This window comes from Gorilla gorilla, chromosome 7 (assembly GCF_029281585.2).
Source record: "Gorilla gorilla gorilla isolate KB3781 chromosome 7, NHGRI_mGorGor1-v2.1_pri, whole genome shotgun sequence".
In the NCBI taxonomy this organism is placed as follows: domain Eukaryota; kingdom Metazoa; phylum Chordata; class Mammalia; order Primates; family Hominidae; genus Gorilla; species Gorilla gorilla.
This window is the reverse complement of record NC_073231.2, coordinates 31,625,891-31,647,229: the sequence shown is the minus strand read 5'-3', so window position 1 is coordinate 31,647,229 and position 21,339 is coordinate 31,625,891. Positions and strand designations below refer to the sequence as shown.

The following is a 21,339-nucleotide window of genomic DNA, read 5'->3' as shown; positions in this document are numbered from 1 at the left end:
TCTTCTCCTGACATTAAAAAAATTGTTTCCCAAATTTTCCTACAATTTATCATCATCCTGGTACCTTTTGTCTAAGAACTTGGTGCAGTTTTCTTAACACGATCCCCAAAGCCAGGAAGCTCCTGGCTTCCTGCGTGTCACGGACTTTTGGTCTGAGCAAGAGCTCCCAATCTGCCATTATACCCCCTGCAGAGCTGCCAGGTGCCCAGAGACACTCACCTGGGGGGCACCTTCAATGCCCAGCTGAAGTACTGCCTGGCCCTCCTCCAGCGGGAGGCACCTGATGGACCTGATCTGCTTGAACTCGGCCAGGCAGGTGGGCTGTGGGAAAAGAAGGGGGAGCTTCAGACCATCCCACTACCAGGACTGGGCCATGCAGATTGGTAAGTATGGGGGAGCTGGGGTGAGGAGGAACTGGGAGTTTCTCTGGGAGATGAAGAGAGAATCAAACACTATTAAGGCTAGAAGGATCCTCTAGTTCAGGGGTGCCCAATCTTTTGGCTTCCCTGGGCCACATTGGAAGAAGAATTGTCTTGGGCCACACATAAAATACACTAACACTACTTGATGAAGGTAAAAACACAAAAATCGCAAAAAAATCTCAACATGTTTTAAGAAAGTTTACGAATTTGTGGTGGGCTGCATTCAAAGCCATCCTGGGACCACAGCCTTGATCTAGACCAAGCCCCTCCCTATGCCAAGGAGAAAATGAGGTCTAGAGAAAGCCAGGACTTGCTCAACATCATGTGCCAAGCTGGCAGTGGAGCCAGGACTGGACCCAGGTCCCCTGACTTCCAAGGGAATCATGCCTTATATTGTCACCGAAAGAGCAACACTGCTGAGCTCTGCGAGTAATCATAGAGGCCTTGTCTCCCCCTCCCACCACCTCTGTGCAGATGACAGTCACAGGGATGTAAAGGGCCATCTGCCCCATGCTGCCATCTCTAAATGCCCTCCACTGCTGCTCATGCCAGGGCATGGCCTTAGAAGAACTCTGCTTTCAGCAACAGGGGCAAGAAGAACTGAAGGGGCAGACAGGGTGGGAGGCAGCAGAGAAGGGAAGACCTCCCCGCCTGGGGCTGGGTGGGGCTGCCCCTGGTCTCTCTACCTTTGCGTCCTGACTAGTCAGCTGGCGGATCCCTTTAGGGCCAATGACCAGGTCCACAGTAATGTTCCATCCTTGCTGGAATAAAAGGAGAGTGGACTGTTGTTCCAGAGCTGTCCTCTCCATTCTTCAGAAACTTGAAGTAAAGCTCCCTAAGCTAGATACAAGCCACTGTTTCCTGGGTCTCCAGCTCCTTCTCACCGAAACCCTGGCCATATGGATTTTCCCCTCCTGACACCTTGCCTGTCCTGCCCACCTCCCAGAGCTGGAGGCCAACATTTCAGTGCCTGCTTCAGGCAAGGGGATGCTTGTGACTTCCACCAACGGCAGGTCAGCGAGGTCCTGCTGCCTGAGAATCTGCAGCGATTGCAGCCTCTCCCTGCCCCCTCCTGGCCCCCTTTCCCGGGAGGCCTGGAATCCAGGTCAGGGAGAGGATCAAGAGAGCCCGCCATTACAATGAGTTCACAGCGGTAGGTCTCCTGGTCGATGTTGGCGAAGCCCGCGAGAGTGTTGAAGAACTTCATGACGCACTCCTCCTCCCTGAGCGAGGCGTACTGCTGGAAGGTCTGCTGGATCATCTTCCGGAACTGTTTGGGCTGGGGGAGGGGATGGGCCGTGTGAGCAATGCCTGCTCCTCCCAGGTCTCACTCCTTCCCTTAGGGTCTCGCTGAGAGACTGCCCACTGCTCAAAAATGATCCCCAGGGCCTTTGCCCCAAAAGCAGCTGTGATCTATGACCTAAAACACATACCCATTGTCTCAAGGGAGACTCCCCGTAACCCTACGAAGGAGGTGGAGGGGGCAAGGGGTAGCTTCCCAGTACTGGGGCCGCAGAGCTGATACAGCCTCGATACGGAGCCGGAGCCCAGGCATGTAACAGTTGGATCCCCAGCCCCAGAGAGGACCCCTGGGTGCATTTAGTGGTCCTGTGTCCAAATGCCCAAGGCCGCGCAGATGCCCTGGCTTCTCTGAGTCTCCCCAGCCTCAGCCTCATCCCTTACACTCTAGTCTTGGGAATCAGCACGAAGAGGTCCTCGCCCATTGGTTTCCTCACCTTTAAGTTCTCCTGCATCTGCTTTGGGAAAAACAAGTCCAGCCCCACTTCCTTTCTGCAAGAAGGAAGAAAAAGGCAGCATGTGACTCCCCCTCACCCCCACCACAGGACTGCGGGCCAATCAGGAAGAGGTGAGAGGGCTTTGGGACCTAGAGACGGCCCTGTGTGGCTCTGGTCTGGGGAGGGGTGGAGGAGAGGGTGAGGAGGAAAAGTACACATGGAAGGACAGGAAGGGAGCGGAGATGGGTGATCCCAGAACTTACTCTAGGAGCTCGAAGTTGGACTTCTTGTCAAGTGCATTGTGGGGCATATCCTTGAAGAACCGCCTGGAGAAACAGGTGGTGGAGAGGGAGGCTGAAGGCTGGAGAATGAGGCAGTCAGACCCAGGGCACCTCATGCCACCAGAAGCCCCCTTCCCCTGCCATACTTGGGAATCATCAGGAGAAAGGAAGTTAGGAGAGTCATAAAATTTAGTATTTTGACCTGTGAGGAAAAGGAAACCCCACAAATGTCATTCCAAGAAAAGACTCCAGCCTTGCATCCTAGGAAACTCACTTTAGGAATGGGCAGATACTGGGCTGAGGAGGAAGATGGTGGCTCCATCTGTGGCCTCTAAGAACAAACGCCCAAGGCAGCCAATGCTTGAATGATCAGCCTAGGAACACTGACCTTCACCTGCAGGTCCTGGGGGGCTCTTGTGATTTCCTTTTCACTTATTTGCTATCTCTGAGATATTATATGTGTGTATGTTTGTGTGTTCATTTAGACACTTGTTAAATGTACCACTGTATATATACAAACTTTAGGACTTACAGAAGAAAATAAAATTATTCATAGTCTTACCAGAGGAGGCAGCTATTAATATTTTACTCATATTATTTAAGTCTCATTTCCCCTAAAAATGTGTGCCTTGATAAATACTTTTATGCAATTGTGGCTTAAGCTGAGACCAAATAGCTAATGTTCTCACATGTGCCAGCCTCCCTTCCCTGTCTGGGCCACTGTGTCTAGTAATTTCATTGACTGCTGCAGACATTATCCTACTCCTGATCTTATATTAAAGTCATTCAGTGTTCCTTTAATTCGGGCATCCTTATAAATATCTGGTAAAAGTTTTGTGCAACTAATAATATAAGCAGAGTGAGGGAAGTAACTTATGATTCAAAAGCAATGACTTTTAGACAGTTCACTGTCTTTAGAAAATAGGAAGGTTAGGCCGAGTGTGGTGGCTCATGACTGTAATACCAGCACTTAGGGAGGCCGAGGTGGGCAAATCACAATGTCAAGAGATTGAGACCATCCTGGCCAACATGGTGAAACCTTGTCTCTACTAAAAACACAAAAATTAGCCAGGCATGGTGGCACGCACTACTGCGGAGGCTGAGGCAGGAGAATCACTTGAACCCAGGAGGCGGAGGTTGCAGTGAGCCGAGATTGCACCATTGCACTCCAGCATGGGTGACAAGAGTGAAACTCCGTCTCAAAAGAATTAAAAAGAAGACACTCAAGGCATGAAATCATAGAGGAAGTATCTAATAAAAATATAAAATGTAAAATGCTATATCCTTAATAATTTTTAATAAATGGTATCTTTGAATATATTGTCAAGCAAAATAAGTAATTACCTCTTAAGAAATATGGTCCCAATTTTGCACTCTGTGCCCCAGCCTGAAACACTGGGCAATGTCTGGAGATAGTTTTGGTTATCACACCTAGTTGGAGTAGGGGGTTGGTGGTGCTACCAGCATCAAGTGGGTAGAGACCAGGGATACTGCTAAACATCCTTCAATGCACAGGAAGTCCACCCCCAATCCTCCCTAACAAAGAAGTATCCAGCCCCAAATGTCAGCAGTACTGAGGCTAGAAAACCCTGGGAATTTGATCCAAGAAGAGAACTTAGAACACTAAGAAGATGGGTTCTTCCCTACCCTTACTTCTCTGTACTGAGTGTCTGACAGAGGGAGGTAAGCAATGGTGCCTGAGATGGGATGTTCTTGCTAAGGGCAGATGTGCGGTATTGGAAACCAGAAGACTGGCAGATAGGAATGACATTCAGGTGTAGCAAAGGTCCCCAACCCCTGGACCATGGACCGGTCCTGGCCTGTTAGGAAGCTGGCCACAGAGCAGGATGTGAACAGTGGGTGAGTGACTGAAGTTTCATCTGTATTTACAGCTGTCTCCCATCACTTGCTATATTGCCTGAGCTCCATCTCCTGTCAGATCAGTGGTGACATTAGATTCTCATAGGAGTGTGAACCATGTATGCGAGGGATCTAGGTTTCATGCTCCTTATGAGAATCTAATGCTTGATGATCAGTCACTGTCTCCTATCACATCCAGATGGATTGTCTAGTTGCAGGAAAACAAGCTTAGGGCTTCCACTGATTCTACATTATGGTGAGTTGTATATTTATTTTATTATATATTATAATGTAATAATAATAGAAATAAAGTACACAATAAATGTAATGTGCTTGAATCATCCTGAAACCATCTCCCACCCCAACCAGGGTGCATGGAAAAATTGTCTTCCACGAAACTGGTCCCTGGTGCCCAAAAGGTTGGGGGCCTCTGACGTATAGGACATGAGAAGCCTACCCAGGATTCTCCCCTGGATGGAAGCTCCTCCTCCTCTTCTTCCTCCCACCTGAAGAGTGCCTGCAGTTAAGATCCCAAAATTCCATGCGATTGACCACGGCAGCTTCAGAAAACATTTCAAGCCAGTGTTACCTGCTCAGCCTCCACATTAATGACACCTCAGGGTGATTATAGGCAGCTTGGTCATCTACAGTTCCCCTGGGTTGAGTGAGCCATAAAATATACTCCTAGGTAACTGAACACATTGGCTTGCTGTACACGACTATTTAATTCTAACAGAATAAATGTTGGCAAAGGTCCACTGAGGAAGAAGATTTCAGTTCTTTCAGTTATCCATTTATTCAACTGTGTATTGAGCTCTTATGTGCCAGGCAAAGGCAGCACCCATTCTGACTCTAAGGATTTGACAGATTTTCACAATCTGGTGCACGGGGACATGTCATTGCCTCACAGAGCTGTGTGCAAGTACAGTGGTTTTGCAAAGGAGGCTGGAGGGATTCAGGATGGGGCAGAAAAGGCTTCAAGATGAAGAGACCCTTAGGCTGGCTTGATGGGAAGAGCAGATGGTCACACTGCTTGTAATTGACACCTCATAGGCTCACACTGAGGTTTCCTATGTATGTAGAGGACAAGCAGGTAACACGGGCTCAGTATGTTTTCTAAAGGTGCCAGAAGATGGAAGAGTTTACTACGCTGAAAAGGGAAATGAGAAGGCTGTGCCAAGCAGGAGGATGCATCACCCACCCACGGGGTGAGATCTGCTTCCCAGCCACGAAGGAGAGTGGTCTCCTAAAGCCACTCCAGGCTTATGATCTGTTGTTGAATGAATAAATGAACTTCGAAACTTGTGAAGAAAGAATTTGGAAGACTGGGATATTTAAACATTAAATTTTTTAAAACAGGGTTAGCTAAATGAAAGGGTAAACACATTTTGAAATTAACACTGAACAATTAAGTCACATAAAAAAATAAGAGCATTTTAGCATGATCAAGGTGGTAATGAATGGAAAAATGTTTTATTAGGGTAAAGGAAGCTCAGCTAGCACATCAAGGTCACCCCAATCTCCTGAATCCAGCTTGCTTAGGCCACTCCCTGTGTCCCAAATGGCCCTTCTCTCAGGCATCGAAGATCATTTATATAGTCACCATTGACAAAACTGTCCAATCACTCAGATGTGCCACAATCTGGGTGTTTCTAACATTTGGAGCAACTGAACATCTTGGGAATGTCTTGGAGCAACTGAACATCTTGGGAATGTCTGGGAGAACTAGTAACCATCACTCAAGGGAGACGCTGCTCTCCCCAGCAAGGTAGCTTCCCAATTTTCTGTGTTGAGTCCCATCTCAGCTGCTCTCCAGGGGCACCCACGTCTCCCAAATATGCCTGGACCGCCATCACTGAGTGAGGCTGTGCCTACCTGGAGTGCCCTCTAGTGCCTGACTGGTCCTTCCAGCTCAAGCCTGCAATTTTGAGTAGCTAACACCAGGTGGACAGCGGTGGAGTCTATAATCAGATACAGGCCTATGACTGATACCCAGGTAAGGACAGCAGAAAATAAGGAAATAACTAAACCAAATCCAGTTGGTTACTTTTTTCTTCTAAACATCAATAGAAATTAACTACAAACCAAGATGCCTTTTGAAGCAAAGCAAGCTGTGTGTCGTTTCTCTAATCTTTATTTATTATCAGTTACTTAACTGATCTGGGGTTACATATTCTCTGCTTTGTTGTAGTTGTTGTTGCTGTTGTTTTAGGGCTCTGCTGGGGGTGGACAATGGTCCTAGGTGTCTCAGATCAAGGGGGAGAAGTTATTTGGTTCCTCAAACTGGGCAGGTACTGATTTCTAGCATAGAGGCCCTGAATTTCAAACTTTCATTTAGAGGCATTATTTAGATCAAACATTTGGCATTTATAAAGCACCTCCAATAAATGAATAAAATTAACTAGGTATCATTCCAACTATATCAGATTCTGGAAAAGGCAAAACTATGGCAACAATAAAATGATCAATGGTTGCCAGGGTTAGAGGGAAGGAGGGATGGACAGGTGGAGTATGGACAAATTTTAGGGCAGTGAAACTACTCTGCGTAATACTATAATGGTAGATATAGGTCATTATTCATTTCGCCAAACCCATAGAACATACAATACCAAGAGTGAACCCTAATGTAAACTACAGGTTTTAGGTAATAATGATGTGTCAATGTAGGCTCATCAATTGTAACAAATGCACCACTTTGGTGGGGAATTCTGGTGGAGAATGTTGATAGTGGGGGAGGCTGTGCATGTGTGGGGAAGGGAGTATATAGGAACCCTGTACCTTCTGCTCAATTTTGCTGAGAACCTAAAACTTCTCTAAAAAATAAAGTCTATTCAAAATAAACAAACGAAGGGTAAAGAGAAAAAAGTAAGTAAAATATAATAAATAATTATTGAATACTTTGGTCCCTGTCATTGCTCTAAGTACTTTAAATATATTAACTCATTTATTCTTTGTAACAACCCTGCAAGGTTTGTTATGTTACTGTTGTATAGCATGCGATACCATATAATACTATACAATAGTATACTATAGTATACTATGCAATACTATACAATAGTAACGTAACATACATATTATATACTAGCATATATATGTTATATAGTAGCATATGTTATATAGTAGCATATATATGTTATATACTAACAGATATATGTTATATAGTATAACAAATGTTATATAGAAACATAACGTGTTTTATAGTAACACAACGTTACTATAATGTTACTATTATCATTCCTATTTTACAGATGAAGGAATCTGGGCAGAGAGAGGGTAATCGACTTGCCCAGAGTAACACAGGAAACACATGACTCCATGGAGGATTCATTTCACTAATCTCATATCTCAGGCATACATCATACCTCTTTTTTAAGCTAGGAAATGATACAATTTTTTTTTCCTGGAGATGTTGTATATCTATAGGCAGGTGACCTAATCAATGATGTCAATAGGACAAGGGATTATTGCCCATGATTTGTAGGTAGCCCCACACTCTGGGACATTTTTAGGCAAGAGCCACAGCCCTAGAAAATTCTGCCTTATGGCCTGATTTTCTGAAGTGTGTCCAATTCTCTCTGGGTGAGAAATAGTTGTAACTTGACTTTAAAATGGCTCTTCATAACAAATAACTGCATTCAACTTTAAAAATTATTAGACCTGCAAATCTTCTATTTGGTTTACAAAATAGGTGTTTTCCATATCCTCTCCCTGATATCATACACCCGGCATTTCAGTGGTCAACCAGTAAGAATAGGAACATGTCTCTGACACTGTTCCTTACACTCAGGAGATGTGAAACAATACATCTCTTGCACAAAACAAGTGTGGCTTTTAGAATCATCCCGCATTGGTTATAGCAGATATCAGCAGTCACACTCTTGACAATACTACCTACAGGAGTCATGTCGGATGCCTCGCCCTGTCCTCCAATACATTAGTGCAGTGCCTGGAGCTTAGGCCACCACCAGTAATAGTTTGGGGATGATTGGAGGATATAATAAAATAAAATAGAATGTTAATGGGTCTTTGTGGTGCTGTTTTACAACTAAGTGATGACTGTTTGACGGGTGACAAGTGATAGGTGTCTCAAAGTGATGCTAGCATCCCAGGTATGAGATCCATAAATAAAAAGGTAAAGATAAGCTTTTTCGACTTGTCTAATTTTAGAGGGGAAGATGAGACAGTACAGGATGTAATGCAAGTCATAGGAGCCGAGCAGCCTGAGAAGGGATGAAAGGCACAGATAATAAAATAAACTTTGCAGACTGCCACTGGTCTGCCAGCACTGAGCTATCATGATTATTACTAATGGCAGTGAGCCGGGGTGCCTTCTAAGCAGCTGCAGGGACCACAGGCCTCCTCTGTACAGAAGACTCGAATGCTCCCTTGCTTCTTGAGACAAAGTCACGAAATGTGAAGCCCTCGAAGCTGCCCTTGACCTATTCTGTCGCTAATACCAACAGCCTCAGATGCTGAAATCAAAGTGGGACTCTCCCTTTCCCATCCCACTGCCCCCACTGGAGGACTACCCAGCATTCTCTCTGACTGAGAATCACAATGGGGCCAGAATTCCCCAGCGCCCCTCAGCCGGCTCCGTAGAAGCGGCAGCAGAGTTCTACTCTCTATTAACCATGAGGTCACAGATAAGGCTCCGGAAACGCAGTTCCAGAAAACAGGAAGTAATCCTTGGCCAACGATTTCCTTGGCAGTCATCCTGAAAGTCATCCCATCAACCCATATATCTAATGGCATTCAAGTCACCTGGGGGGCTGGTCAAAAACGCCTAGGATAAGGTCCCACCCAGGCCTGCCAAATCAAATCTCCCAAGGGTAGGGCCAGGACATCTCCAGTTTATTAAGCTCCCAGGTGATTATGATTTGCAAGCAGATGTTAAAACCACTGCTCTAAGACAGAGAAGGGGTAGAGAGAAGAGAAGGAGAGGGTGAAAAGGCAGGGGATGGTGAAACTCAATGGTGCTGCCCTGGTCAAGACAGGGCTAGAACACAGGTCAGCCACATCACCCTCCTCAGTCCCGAATGGCAATGACCCCCTGGCAGCTAAGAATAAGGCCTATTTTTTCAGACTGTCATTCTAATTATGTCATTCTAACAACATCATTCTAATGATATCATTGGACTGCCATTGTCTCGATGGTGTCTTCCACCATCAGCCCCAACTTATCCCTCCAAGCTCACGATTCTCCAGTCTATGCTTTTCCTTCCACTGATCCCTGAGCCTGGAGTGTATCTCCCCTGACCCCTGTTCTCTGCTGATTGAAATCTTTCTCCTCCTTCCAGTGGCAATTCAGATACCCTCTTGCTGATGCTCTCAGGCAGGATGAATGGCTCCTACATGGAAGTTGGTGCCATCCTCATTCTGCCTTGTATTATGATTAATTGTATAAACATCTGTCACCTCCCCAACATGGAAGTGTGAGGGCCTCTCTGGATGATGTACTAATATCACACATGTTGATCAAGTGCCTACTGGAGATGGGGATACAGCAATGGGCAACACAGATAGACATCTCTAGGCTCGAATGTCCCCTAGATCCTAGTCTGGTGCTCAAGAAACATCTGATGAATCGCCTGAACAGCAGCAAAGGTGGTTGACAGATGGAAGAAGCCAGCAGCCTGCAGGCAAGAGCAGTGGCAGCAATGGAAGCCAGGAGAGTGAGACTGGGGAGGGGGCTGGCCCCCCTACCCCTGCCATCCTGAAGACCCAACACCCAGCCCCTCAGAGCCTCACCTGTTGCCGGTCACCACCTCTCCCCTTCCTGGCTCCCACACACTCATTCCTGCTTCCCATCTTGGACATGGGGAAAGGTCAGGCCTGTCCAGAGCTCAGCACAGCGCCCTCCCAGCAGAGGCCTCAAGGCCACATACCTGAGCTCCAGGCAGCCCAGCTGCAGGGCCATGCCCTCGCTGACCTTGCTGGCGTAGCGCTGCATGTAGTCATTCCGGAGCTGGTGGGAAGAAAGGTCAAGCATCAGGCTTGCACCCTCACCTCCCACTTCCCTGCACAGAGGCCTCAGAAGATGAAGGGCCTCATTCTGCCTCCCTGAGTGACAGCGACCCACCCCACCACAAACAAGCATGGAGCAGGGATGGAGAGCACGAGGGGAAAGGGTGCTTGTGCCTCCACAGGCCGAGTCTGTGAGGTTTTTGAGGTGCTTTTACAGGCATTCTCTCCCTGCTCCATAGGTAGGAATTTCAGATTCCCCTCCCCTGCCCCCCATTTTGGATAGAAGGAAACTGAGATTTTGCAAGAAGTCAGTAATTTATCCAAAGCTCTGTTGGTAAGTAGTGATAAATGTCATTCACAGGCCAAGAAAAGTCTAGCTCAGTCTCTGGCAAACCAGGAGGGAAATCTTGGAAGGAACTAAGACCAGACAGAAAACAGCAATGGCCACTCCTGCTGATGCTGCGCTTTGCTCTGCACCTGGTGCTGGGCTTGGCACTCCATACGCATTCTGTCCAGGAAGTTTGAGATGCTCAAAATAGCTGCTGAGAGCTGGTTATTAAGTTTTCAGAAGTTTTGTAAGCCAAGTAGGTATCCTATTGGTAGCTTGAAATAGGCTGAGGAGGGGGGTGGTATTTACACCATAGAAATTGGCAAGTGCCATAAAAACGAATGAAATAATGGCATTTACAGCAACCTGGATGGAGTTGGAGACCATTATTCTAAGTGAATTAACTCCAGAATGGAAAACCAACATTGTATGTTCTCACTCATAAGGGGGAGCTAACCATGATGATGCAAAGGCATAAGAATGACTTTGAGGACTCTGGGGAAAGAGTGGGAAAGGGTGAGTGATAAAAGACTACACATTGGGTACAGTGTACACTGCTTGGGTGATGGGTGCACCAACATCTCAGAAATCACCATTAAAGAAATTATTCATGTAACCAACACCACCTGTTCCCCCAAAAAACCCATTGAAATAAATAAATAAATAAATAGGTAAGTGCTACGTGTAAGGGAATTTTTCTTTGGAGAGTCAATTTAGCAGCCAATGATATCATCTGGTCCCTACAACAACCCTATAAAGTAGGTATTATTATTATGATTCCCATAATAATTTTATAGCAGAGGAAACAGCTTCATGCAAGTAAATGAGGTCCCCCAGGCTATCAGATTAGTGAATGGCAGAGCTAGATTAGCGGACAACAGTCTGCAGAGCTGTGTAGTAAGCACTGCAGGATTCATCTTGGACCTGCTCTTGCTGTTTCACTAGCTAGGTCTCCTGGGCCACCAGAAAAGTCCAAGAGGAGCTGGGAGCACATGGGGCAGTTTAGCCAGTGCTTAAATACTGAGAGAAAAGCAGGGTTGGAGCCGCGGACCATAGACCAAGGACCTTCTTCAAGGGAAGCTTCCTAGCCTGGGCCCTCCATAATCTGGGCTTTGTCTTTCCATCTCCCTAGGAGAGAATGGTTCATGCTTGGCATTTGAGGTGCAATGGGAGCCTCGGGGCAAGAAGATAAAGTGCTTTTTACCTGTTGGTAAAAATAGAGCAGCGTGGTCCTGTCCTCCTTCAGGCTCTCCATGAAGTCTTCTGGCAAGTAGCGGATTTGAAGGTCATACCTGCAACAAGACATTCAGGCTCTGGTTGACACAGAGAAGCTGGTTCCTGAAGAAAGCAGTAGGACCCCAAGGGCAGAAGCAAGCCCATCCCCTAGTGCAAAGGGAAGGGCTGCCCATGAGTCTCGTGGCCACTCATTCAGGGCTGGTTTTTCTCTTTCCCTCCTCTGCGGTTGGGCTGGAGACCATAAACAGGGAGGTGGCTGGCAGGTGGTGGTCTGAGGTATCCCTGACTCTCCACCTTTCTCCCTCATGGCAGCTGTTTCTCTTACGTTCACAGGCTAGCCCTGGACCTGGGCTTTCCATCCTCCCCACCCTTCTGTCTCTCTTTTCCCCTAGCACTGTCAGCATCCTGTTTAGGGTTACCTTTAGGTGTTGGCTCTGGGATGGGGATAGTCTATGAAGCCCAGGTTAGGTCCTGGAAAATACATGCATTTGATACTGGAGGAAGACTAAGCCTAGAATGCCACTCAGGTTTGCTAGAAGTTTCTGAGGCAGGGGAGTGCTCTAAGGGAGAAACTCCCAGGGCCTCCCCACCCTAAATTCCTCTCCTTCCCACTTCCAGAGCCCAGGAATCCACTCCTACCTCCACTCGGCTTCCACGTGCAGACACTCATACTTGTCCTGCACCTCACCCACCGTCATCTGTGGGTGCAGCCAGTGGATCTCATCGGACTTCATGTGCTTCAGCCTCAGCCCATAGCACTCAGCCAACTGGATGTTGGGCCCGATCCGCCCGCTCAGCAGGATGGAGGTGATGATCTCCTGCAGAGGAGAAAAGAGAGGCATGACTCAGGGGTGCCCACCTTTGGGCTCCCATAATTCTCACACAGACCCGAAAAGTGTGATTCTCTAGGGTGGGATTCTGTCTTCATGTTCGATTTGTCTCCGATTCTCTAGCATTTAGGGGAAGATTTGTACACAATGGGCTCTATCTGATAAATTGAGAAATGGGTGAAATGAGGCAGAGACAGAGGAACTGAGAGAGCAGAAGTGAAGGAGAAAATGCAAAGAGGCAGAGAATAACAAAAATTTGCTTCTGCACCTCATTACAATCTAACCAATTAATAATTACGGAACATCCACTATGTGAACAGCAGACCTTCTGAGTGGTTTGCAATTTAGCCAGCATCACTGAGCTCCTGCACCAGGCACTGCTAGGCCCTTTGCAGACATGATTTCATTGAATCCACACAACACAGGGAAGCAAGTGTTACCATCCTGTGTGGCTGATGGAGAAACTAATATATGTCCCACAACCTACGGAATGGAACTGGGATTTGGAATCCTGGGACACTAGACTCTGAGGATTTCTACTAGGCCAAGCTGATTCATGGAGTGGTGGGGCTGGAAAAGATAAGGACAAGATTCACTTGGAAGGATTAAGTGCCACAATCCCCACATGAGCAGGGACACAAGAAATGAGTGCTGGCAAGAAACCACGTGCCCTCTTGTTCCTGCTTTCTTGTTAACCGGAGGTTAATAGACTGCCTGTCTCCCAGCCTGATGCCACAGCTTCCTGGCCTAGAGCCAGAGATGGATTAACAGGTGGGCCAACCAGGCAGCTGCCTAGAAGTCCATCTGTAAGGCCCTGCCTAGTTCTGAAATCACTTTGGTGCCATTTTTTTTTTCTTGAGATGGAGTCTTGCTCTGTCACCCAGGCTGGAGTGCAGTGATGTGATCTCGGCTCACTGCAACCTCCGCCTCCCAGGTTCAAGCCATTCTCCTGCCTCATCCTCCTGAGTAGCTGGGACTACAGGTAGGCACCACCACGCCTGGATAATTTTTGTATTTTTAGTAGAGATGGGGTTTTATCATGTTGGCCAGGCTGGTCTCAAACTCCTGACCTCAAGAGATCTGCCTGCCTCGGCCTCCCAAAGTGCTGGGATTACAGGCGTGAGCCACCGCGCCTGGACTTTGGTGCCATTTTAACTTAGGTTTCTCATGTAGTTCCACATATTGTTGGTGAATTGAGCTCACTCCTGACAGAGCAGAGTGTCCTCTGGGATATAAATTTAAAAACCCGAAGGCACCGACGTATCTCTGTTGGATATGACCAAGCCTACATCAGCCTAAAGACCAAATAATGCATAATAGGTTGCTGTCAAACCAAAAAGAGGAGGGGCATTTGATTATTTAGATTTTACATTTTCTTAACATGCCTCCCAAGACAGTTTCTAATTTAGTCAATCAACTGTAATCAGTTCCTTAATTGGAATGAAAAGAAGGAGGCATATTATTTCTCTCAGAAGTAAATAAATTTCTTTCTCTCTCCACTAGGAAAATGTCATGCTAATATTTAGATAATCCTGGTTTGAAGGAATGCCCAGTTATTTGCTTGCCTGGGCACCCATCTGTCTCGGGCTAACTGCCTCTTGCTAGCCCTTCTGGACTCCAGGGAGTTGTGAAACTAGAAGACCCTCATCCTGAAAAATCCCTTCCCCATTAGGAAAGAAAATGCCCGTCACAGAGGGTGACGACTGCTCTGTGAGATAGATGGGGAAATAGAGGCACGGAATGCACTTGTGAGCAGTTGTAACAACCAGTGCAGGAATCAGAATTGAGGCCCTGGAGGGGATGAAGACTGGGATCAGTGGCGCTCCTACAGTGAGAGGGACATTTGGTTGGGGGAGGAGTGCAAGCCCGTGAAGTCAACCATTTTGTCATCCTCTCTACCCATTTCTCCTGTCCCTGACCTTCTGCCCTGCTCTGTCCACTGTCATCCTGAATAATGCATTACTCAGAGCCCCCACGTCACTCCCAAGTCCCTCCTGGAGCCCCTACCACTGGTGCTTTTGAACTTACAGTCCTCTCCTGCTCCAGCTGAAACCTACTTGGCTAATATCTAATTTCCTCAGGGCTAGAACCCCTGTGCTGTTGATTATCAAAAATCTCAAACATATACAAAGTAAACAGAAGAGTATAATAAACCCCCATGTACGCATCACCCAGCCTCAACAATTACCAACATTCTGCCTTCTTGCTTCATCGATATCACCACCCACTCCCCAACTGTGACTCAACTATTATTTTTTTACAGTTCTTCTTTAAATGTAAAATTTTTATACATTAAAATGCATAAATTGTAGCTATACAATTTTGACACATGAATACAACTGTGTAACCCACATACCAATTAAGGTATAGAACTTTCCAGATCCCCAGAAAACTCCCCCATATCCCTTCTTAGTCCACCCTCATGGCCCCACTACCTCCCGCCTCTCCAGTCAACCTTACCCTACCCCCACCACTTTCAATTGGTTTTGCCTGTTCTAGAACTTTATATAAATGGAATCATTTAGCATACACTTTTTTGGTGTCTTTTTTCACTCAGCATAATGTCTGAGATCCATCATGTTGTTGCATATATCAGAAATTCATTCCTATTTATCGATCGGTAATGTTCTGCTTTGTAAATGAATCACAATATATTGATTCGGTCCTCTGCTTCCGAACACCTGGACTATTTCTAATTTTTGGCTATTGTGAATTGAACTACTATGAATATTAATGTGCAAGTATTTTTGTGAATATACATTGTGATTTCCTGTGGATAAATGCTGAGAAGAGGAATTACTGGATCAAAGATAGATGTATGTCTGACTTTATGAGCAACTGTCAGGATTATTCCATTTTATATTTCTCCTGTGACATGAGACTTCTGTTACACCACATCTTCACTAACATTTGGTGTTGTCAGTCTTTTTAATATTAGCCATCTCAGTGGGTGCGTAGTGTCTCATTGTGCTTGTAATTTGCATCTCTCTGATGACTAATGATATTGAACATGTTTTCATGTGTTTATAGGCCATTCATATACCTTCCTTTGTAAAGTGGTTGTTTGAATCTTTTCCCCATTTTTTCTGTTGTGTTTTCATTTGCAGGAGAGTTGTAGGAGACTTTTATACATTCTAGGTAAAAGTATTTTGTATGATGTATTTTATGAATATTTTCTCCAGGTCTGTAGTGTGCCTATTCTACATTGCCTAATCAATGTCTTCTGACAGAGTCTAACTTGTCAACATTTTCTTTCATGGTTAGCGTTTTCTGTATCCTAAGAAATCTTTGCCTGCCTCCAGGTCATGAAGATATTCCATGTTTTCTTTTATAAACTTCATGGTTTTAATTTTTAGTTTTGTGATCTATTGTGAATTAATTTTTGTATATGGTATTCATTTTCAAAAATATAGATCTACGGTTGTTCAGCATTGGTTGTTGACTTTCCCTTCCCAAATGAACTGCTTTTGTCAAAAATCATTTGGCCATCTAGGTTTATTTCTGAACTCTCATTTCTTTTCTATTGATCTTTGTCTATACTGTACCAATGTCAACCACACTGTCTGCATTACTGTAGCTTTACGTGAGATCTTGAAGTCAAATAGGGTTAAGTCTTCTGCTGTTCCCCATCCCCTAGATTATTGGGCTAGGTCTTTGCATGTCCACATAAATGTTAGAATCAGCTGGCCACTTTCTTTTTAAAAAGTCTGCTGCAGGCCGGGCGCGGTGGCTCACGCCTGTAATCCCAGCACTTTGGGAGGCCGAGGCGGGCGGATCACGAGGTCAGGAGATCGAGACCATCCTGGCTAACATGGTGAAACCCCGTCTCTACTAAAAATACAAAAAAAAATTAGCCGGGCATGGTGGCGGGCGCCTGTAGTCCCAGCTACTCGGGAGGCTGAGGCAGGAGAATGGCGTGAACCCGGGAGGCAGAGCTTGCAGTGAGCGGAGATCGCGCCACTGCACTCCAGGCTGGGTGACACAGCGAGACTCCGTCTCAAAAAAAAAAAAAAAAAAAGTCTGCTGCATTATGAGTGGGACTGTGTTAAATCTATAGCTTAATGGGAGAGAACTGGCATTTTTTTTTAATGTTTAAATTTTTATAGAGTTTGGGTCATGCTATGTTGACCAGGCTGGACTTGAACTCTTGGGCCTCAAGTGATCCTCCCACCTTGGCTTCGCAAAGTGTTGGGATTATAGGCATGAACCACTGCACCTGGCCAGAATTGGCATCTTAACAGCATTGATGCCTGTAATACATGAACATGGCATATCTCTCTATTTATTTAGGTCTTCTTTATTTTCTTTTAGTAATGTTTTATCATTTTCAACATATATATTGTACAGGTCTTTTGTTAAATTTATTTCTAAGTAGTTTATAAATTTGCTTCTATAAATTATTTTTAAAAATTAATGTTTTATTTTGGGGCTTACCCTCTCCATGATTTTCTGCTAATCTTCTTGCTGCTCTGCCAATCTCATATTGTATCCTCTGACACTTTAAGCTAGTAAGGCTGCAGATTTTTGCCCCTGGAGCCCCCTTCCAGACTGGAAAGTTCTCTCAGGCAAAAAGCCACAAACTTGCAGATCTCATTCATCACAGTTTAGCTCTCAAGAGCAGGTTTCCTTTTAGTTTGTGCTTGCTATGGGCACTCACCAGTGCTTGCAGACAGTTCCCTTTTATGTTTTGTCCAGATTTTCTCATTGTTATCTGGAGAAAGATTAGCCTAGCCAAGCTATCCCATCATTTTTGAAATATTTGTGCTATTTTATTAACAAATCTGTGTTCTCTGCAAATGGGAGAGGGTTGGGGAGCAGAGAATACCTTTTAAGTCATGGATAACTGAAATGCAGACTAGCAATAGCCAGGAGTACGAGCCCTGGTGCCAGGCTGCAGCAGTGCCCCATCCACCCACCACCACCACCCAGCTGGATATGCTTGGGTACATACTAAACTTCTCTGGATTTGGTTTTCTCATCTAGAATATGGACAAAATAATAGTACCAATTTGGAATGCTTTTATGAGGATTAAATTAGATAAAACTCCATAGAACGGTGCTTGGCCCAAGGTAAATACTAAAAAACAAACAAACAAAAAAATAGCCCCCCAAACAACAAAATATTAGCCTTATTTTGACACAGCAATCTCCTACGCAGACTGGTGCTCTGTAAACCAGACTGGGAAAACAAAGCAAAATTCATTCTATTTTTCTCTTTCTCTACCTTTCTATCTTCTTTTCTTTTTCCTTCCTTTGGAGGTGGTGGCAGGGTCAGGGGTCAAAGGAGTTGGGCCAAGAGAGATGGTTGGAGTGATTAGGAGATTGTAACCAAACAGGGGGAGTGAGCAAAGAACCAAACAGGGGGAGTGAGCTAAGAAGTAACCAAACAGGGGGAGTGAGCAAAGAAGTAACCAAACAGGGGGAGTGAGCAAAGAACCAAACAGGGGGAGTGAGCAAAGAAGTAACCAAACAGGGGGAGTGAGCAAAGAAGTAACCAAACAGGGGGAGTGAGCAAAGAACTAAATGTATTGAGGATAATGGGAAACTCTTATGGAGATGGGGAGCCTAGAGAGTCTAGCCAACCTATCTCATCATTTTTGAAATCTTTGGAGGTGAAGGATTGGAATTGGAGGTACAGGTGTGACTCACGGTTTTATAGATAGAAAGAGATACACACACACACAAACACACACACATACACACACACACAGAGAGACAGAGAGAAACTGAGCTTCATTTATGGAAAGGACTTAGAAGCAGTGACAGCCCGGCCGGGCGCGGTGGCTCATGCCTGTAATCCCAACACTTTGGGAGGCTGAGGTGGGAGGATCACGAGGTCAGGAGATCAAGACCATCCTGGTTAACATGGTGAAACCCCGTCTCTACTAAAAAATACAAAAAAATTAGCCGGGTGTGGTGGTGGATGCCTGTAGTCCCAGCTACTTGGGAGGCTGAGGCAGGAGAATGGTGTGAACCCAGGAGGTGGAGCTTGCAGTGAGCAGAGATTGCACCACTGAACTCCAGCCTGGGCAACAGAGTGAGACTGTCTGAAAAAAAAAAAGAAGAAGCAGTGACAGCCGATAGTGATTGCACACCCCAGCACCAAGTTGCAGTTTTCAAATATCCTTCTCCACTTAAAGAATCCAAAGCTCCTTGCAGAAATGGCTGATTCCAGGGCTAGGGGGAAAAGTACAAGATGCGCCTGGAACATTATTTTGTGCCATATAAAAACAAAGTGTTGAGAGAACATTGGGGACACATAACCACAAATCAGGATTAGCCTGAAGGAACTCACATCGGCCACATCTAGGATTACTGAAGTATTAAAATATATGATAGGAATGAGTTACATCCTGCCAAATAAAAGAGAATCTAAGACAGATAAATAATTGGGGAAGAAGAAAATACTCTTCCTTGTGTAGAATGCCAAGAAATAAATGTAGAAGAAAGGATGGAAATAGAAAGTCACCATTTGGCAACAAACTCAGTGTTGGTTGATTCAGGCAGGATTCATCAATGGGTGATGAAGCTGGAGGGTGGAGGTTTGATGATGAATAGGATATTGACATGGTCTCAGGGCATTCAACCTCAGAATGTACTAAGCAAATGCACAAAAAAACCTGGCAGACACAAACAACCGATCATCATGGTTTACATCCCTAGTGGTGGAACAGGTAAGCACAGCGGGCTTCCTGTCTCGATGCACCAAGAAGAGAGCAGCAAGGTTGCTGAGATCTTCCTGCCATGAGTCTGTGGCCTGATCTAGTCATGAGACCAGAGACCCAGGATGAAGAGCCTCCTCAGGGACCTATAGAACAAAAGGCCTGTACTCTTTTGGATTTAGGAACTCTCCCAGATTGGAGGAGACTAAAGGGATATGACAGCTAAGTGCAATGTGTGCTCCTGGATCAGACAGGAAAAACAGACACTGCTGGGACAGTTGGTAAAATCTGGATGGCGTCTATGGTGTGGAAGGTAGTGTTATAGCAACGCTGACTTCCTGATTTAGATGCATGCAGCACATCTTCTGTAGGAGAATGTCCCTGTTTGGGGAGATAAACCCTGGAGCATTCCGGTGATGGGGCAGCAATGCTGCAACTTGCTCTCAAATAGTTCAGAAAACAGAATAATGATAATGGGCATATTTGTATATGTGTATGCATGTATGCCTGCTTATGAAGAGACTGAGCTGGCAATACAGAAAATGATAAATTTAAACCACTGAGGATCTGGGAGAAAGCTATATGGGAGTCCTTAGCCCTGGTTTTTTTTTTTTTCCAACTTTTTAAAAAGTATGAAATAATTTCAAAATAAAAAGAAGAGACTCTGGTGAGGGAGATTCCCAGCCACATGAGAAGTAAAGGCACCATATCAAGGGGTTGAATAAGATTTGTATCAGGCCAGACACGGCCGTGCAGCTTCTCCCCTACCCATAGTCTCTGAGAGGGGTCAGACTAAATCCAGCTAATGATTCTAGTTGGTGAAACTCTCCAGGACTCTGCTTGCACAAAATTTTTTTTTCAGATTTCCTTCTAAGAAGCAACCAATTTCTGTTGTAGACATGGTGGAGGAAAATTTAACTCGAGGTCCTTGGGGTTGAAATTCATTAAAAGACTCTTCACCCAACATATCTTCATAGGAAGATACATTTCAGCTTCAGGTAAGGAAGACCTTGGGAGCTTTCTAAGCATGAAATGTGCTATTTGGGAGGTGCCTGGTGCTGGGCAGATTCTTACCAGTGGTGCATTCTTTCCTGAGGGGCAAACCTGAAGTTCTTGGGGGACAGGGAGCACCTGCCACCAATGTCACCACTGCTGGTTACTGATGGTGTATCATAAAGAATTTGATGAGTTTTTGTCCTTGGTTCTGCAGAGGGGGTGTTTAAACCCTTGGAATTTCCCAAGAGTTAGGATGGCCTTTGTCCTTCACTGTGGGTTCTTCAGACTACACCTGAATCTACACTAATGAGGTGATTCATGGTGGGTCCCTGCTAGCCTCAGGATGGGGGCTGCAATGCTGGAAAGACCAACCAGGTAATCAGAGAGTTGAAGCTTTGAGCCACATGGTATCAGCCTGACCTCCAGGGAGGGAAGGGGAGCTGGAGATTGAGTCCAATTATGTGGCCAGTGATTCCATCAACCAACCAATCAATCAACGATGCCTGTATAATAAGGCCTAATAAATTCTTGGGCACCAAAGCTCAGGTGAACTTCCTGATTGGTGATGCACACCTTGTTGGTGTGTCTGGAGGGCAAAGCCTTCTGAGGATATGAAACCTTCCTGTTTGGGGTCCCTCAGACCTGTCCTCTATGTTTCTTCATTTATATGATATGGCTCTCATTTATATGATAAACTGTAAGGATAGCACTTTCCTGCATTCTGTGAGTTGTTTTAGGAAACTGTTGAACCTGCTGGGATAGTGGAAACCCCCAAACTTGTAGCCAGTTGGTCAGAAGTGTGAATGGCCTAGGAATCCTGGAGCTTGCAATTGGGGTGTGAGGGGAGGGAGTCTTGTGGAGGATGCACCCTCAGCCTGTGAAGTCTGAGCTAACTCTAGAAGTGCATTGTGGCAGGACTGCCTTGCAAAGTGTGCCAATCCTTTAGGCACACAGAAGGTGGGGGAAACAAGGTTTTTGACCATGAGTGACACAGATAGAGCTCTAACTTTGGAGTCATACAAAC

The 21,339-nt window shown here is 45.5% G+C and overlaps 1 protein-coding gene across 9 annotated transcripts in view; it reads right to left on the bottom strand.

Annotated features, from left to right (window-relative positions):
• PTK2B (protein tyrosine kinase 2 beta) overlaps positions 1-21,339 on the bottom strand; it is a 148,495-nt gene that overhangs the window by 26,525 nt on the left and 100,631 nt on the right. For all 9 annotated transcript variants that reach the window (XM_055348277.2, XM_055348278.2, XM_031013784.3 and 6 more), the window contains 8 exons: positions 12,467-12,645; positions 11,796-11,883; positions 10,185-10,264; positions 2,422-2,484; positions 2,159-2,213; positions 1,561-1,701; positions 1,109-1,183; positions 220-321 (listed from right to left, as the gene is read on the bottom strand). In XM_055348277.2, coding sequence (XP_055204252.1) covers positions 220-321; positions 1,109-1,183; positions 1,561-1,701; positions 2,159-2,213; positions 2,422-2,484; positions 10,185-10,264; positions 11,796-11,883; positions 12,467-12,645 — 783 coding nt within the window. The remainder of the gene's footprint in view (positions 1-219; positions 322-1,108; positions 1,184-1,560; positions 1,702-2,158; positions 2,214-2,421; positions 2,485-10,184; positions 10,265-11,795; positions 11,884-12,466; positions 12,646-21,339) is intronic.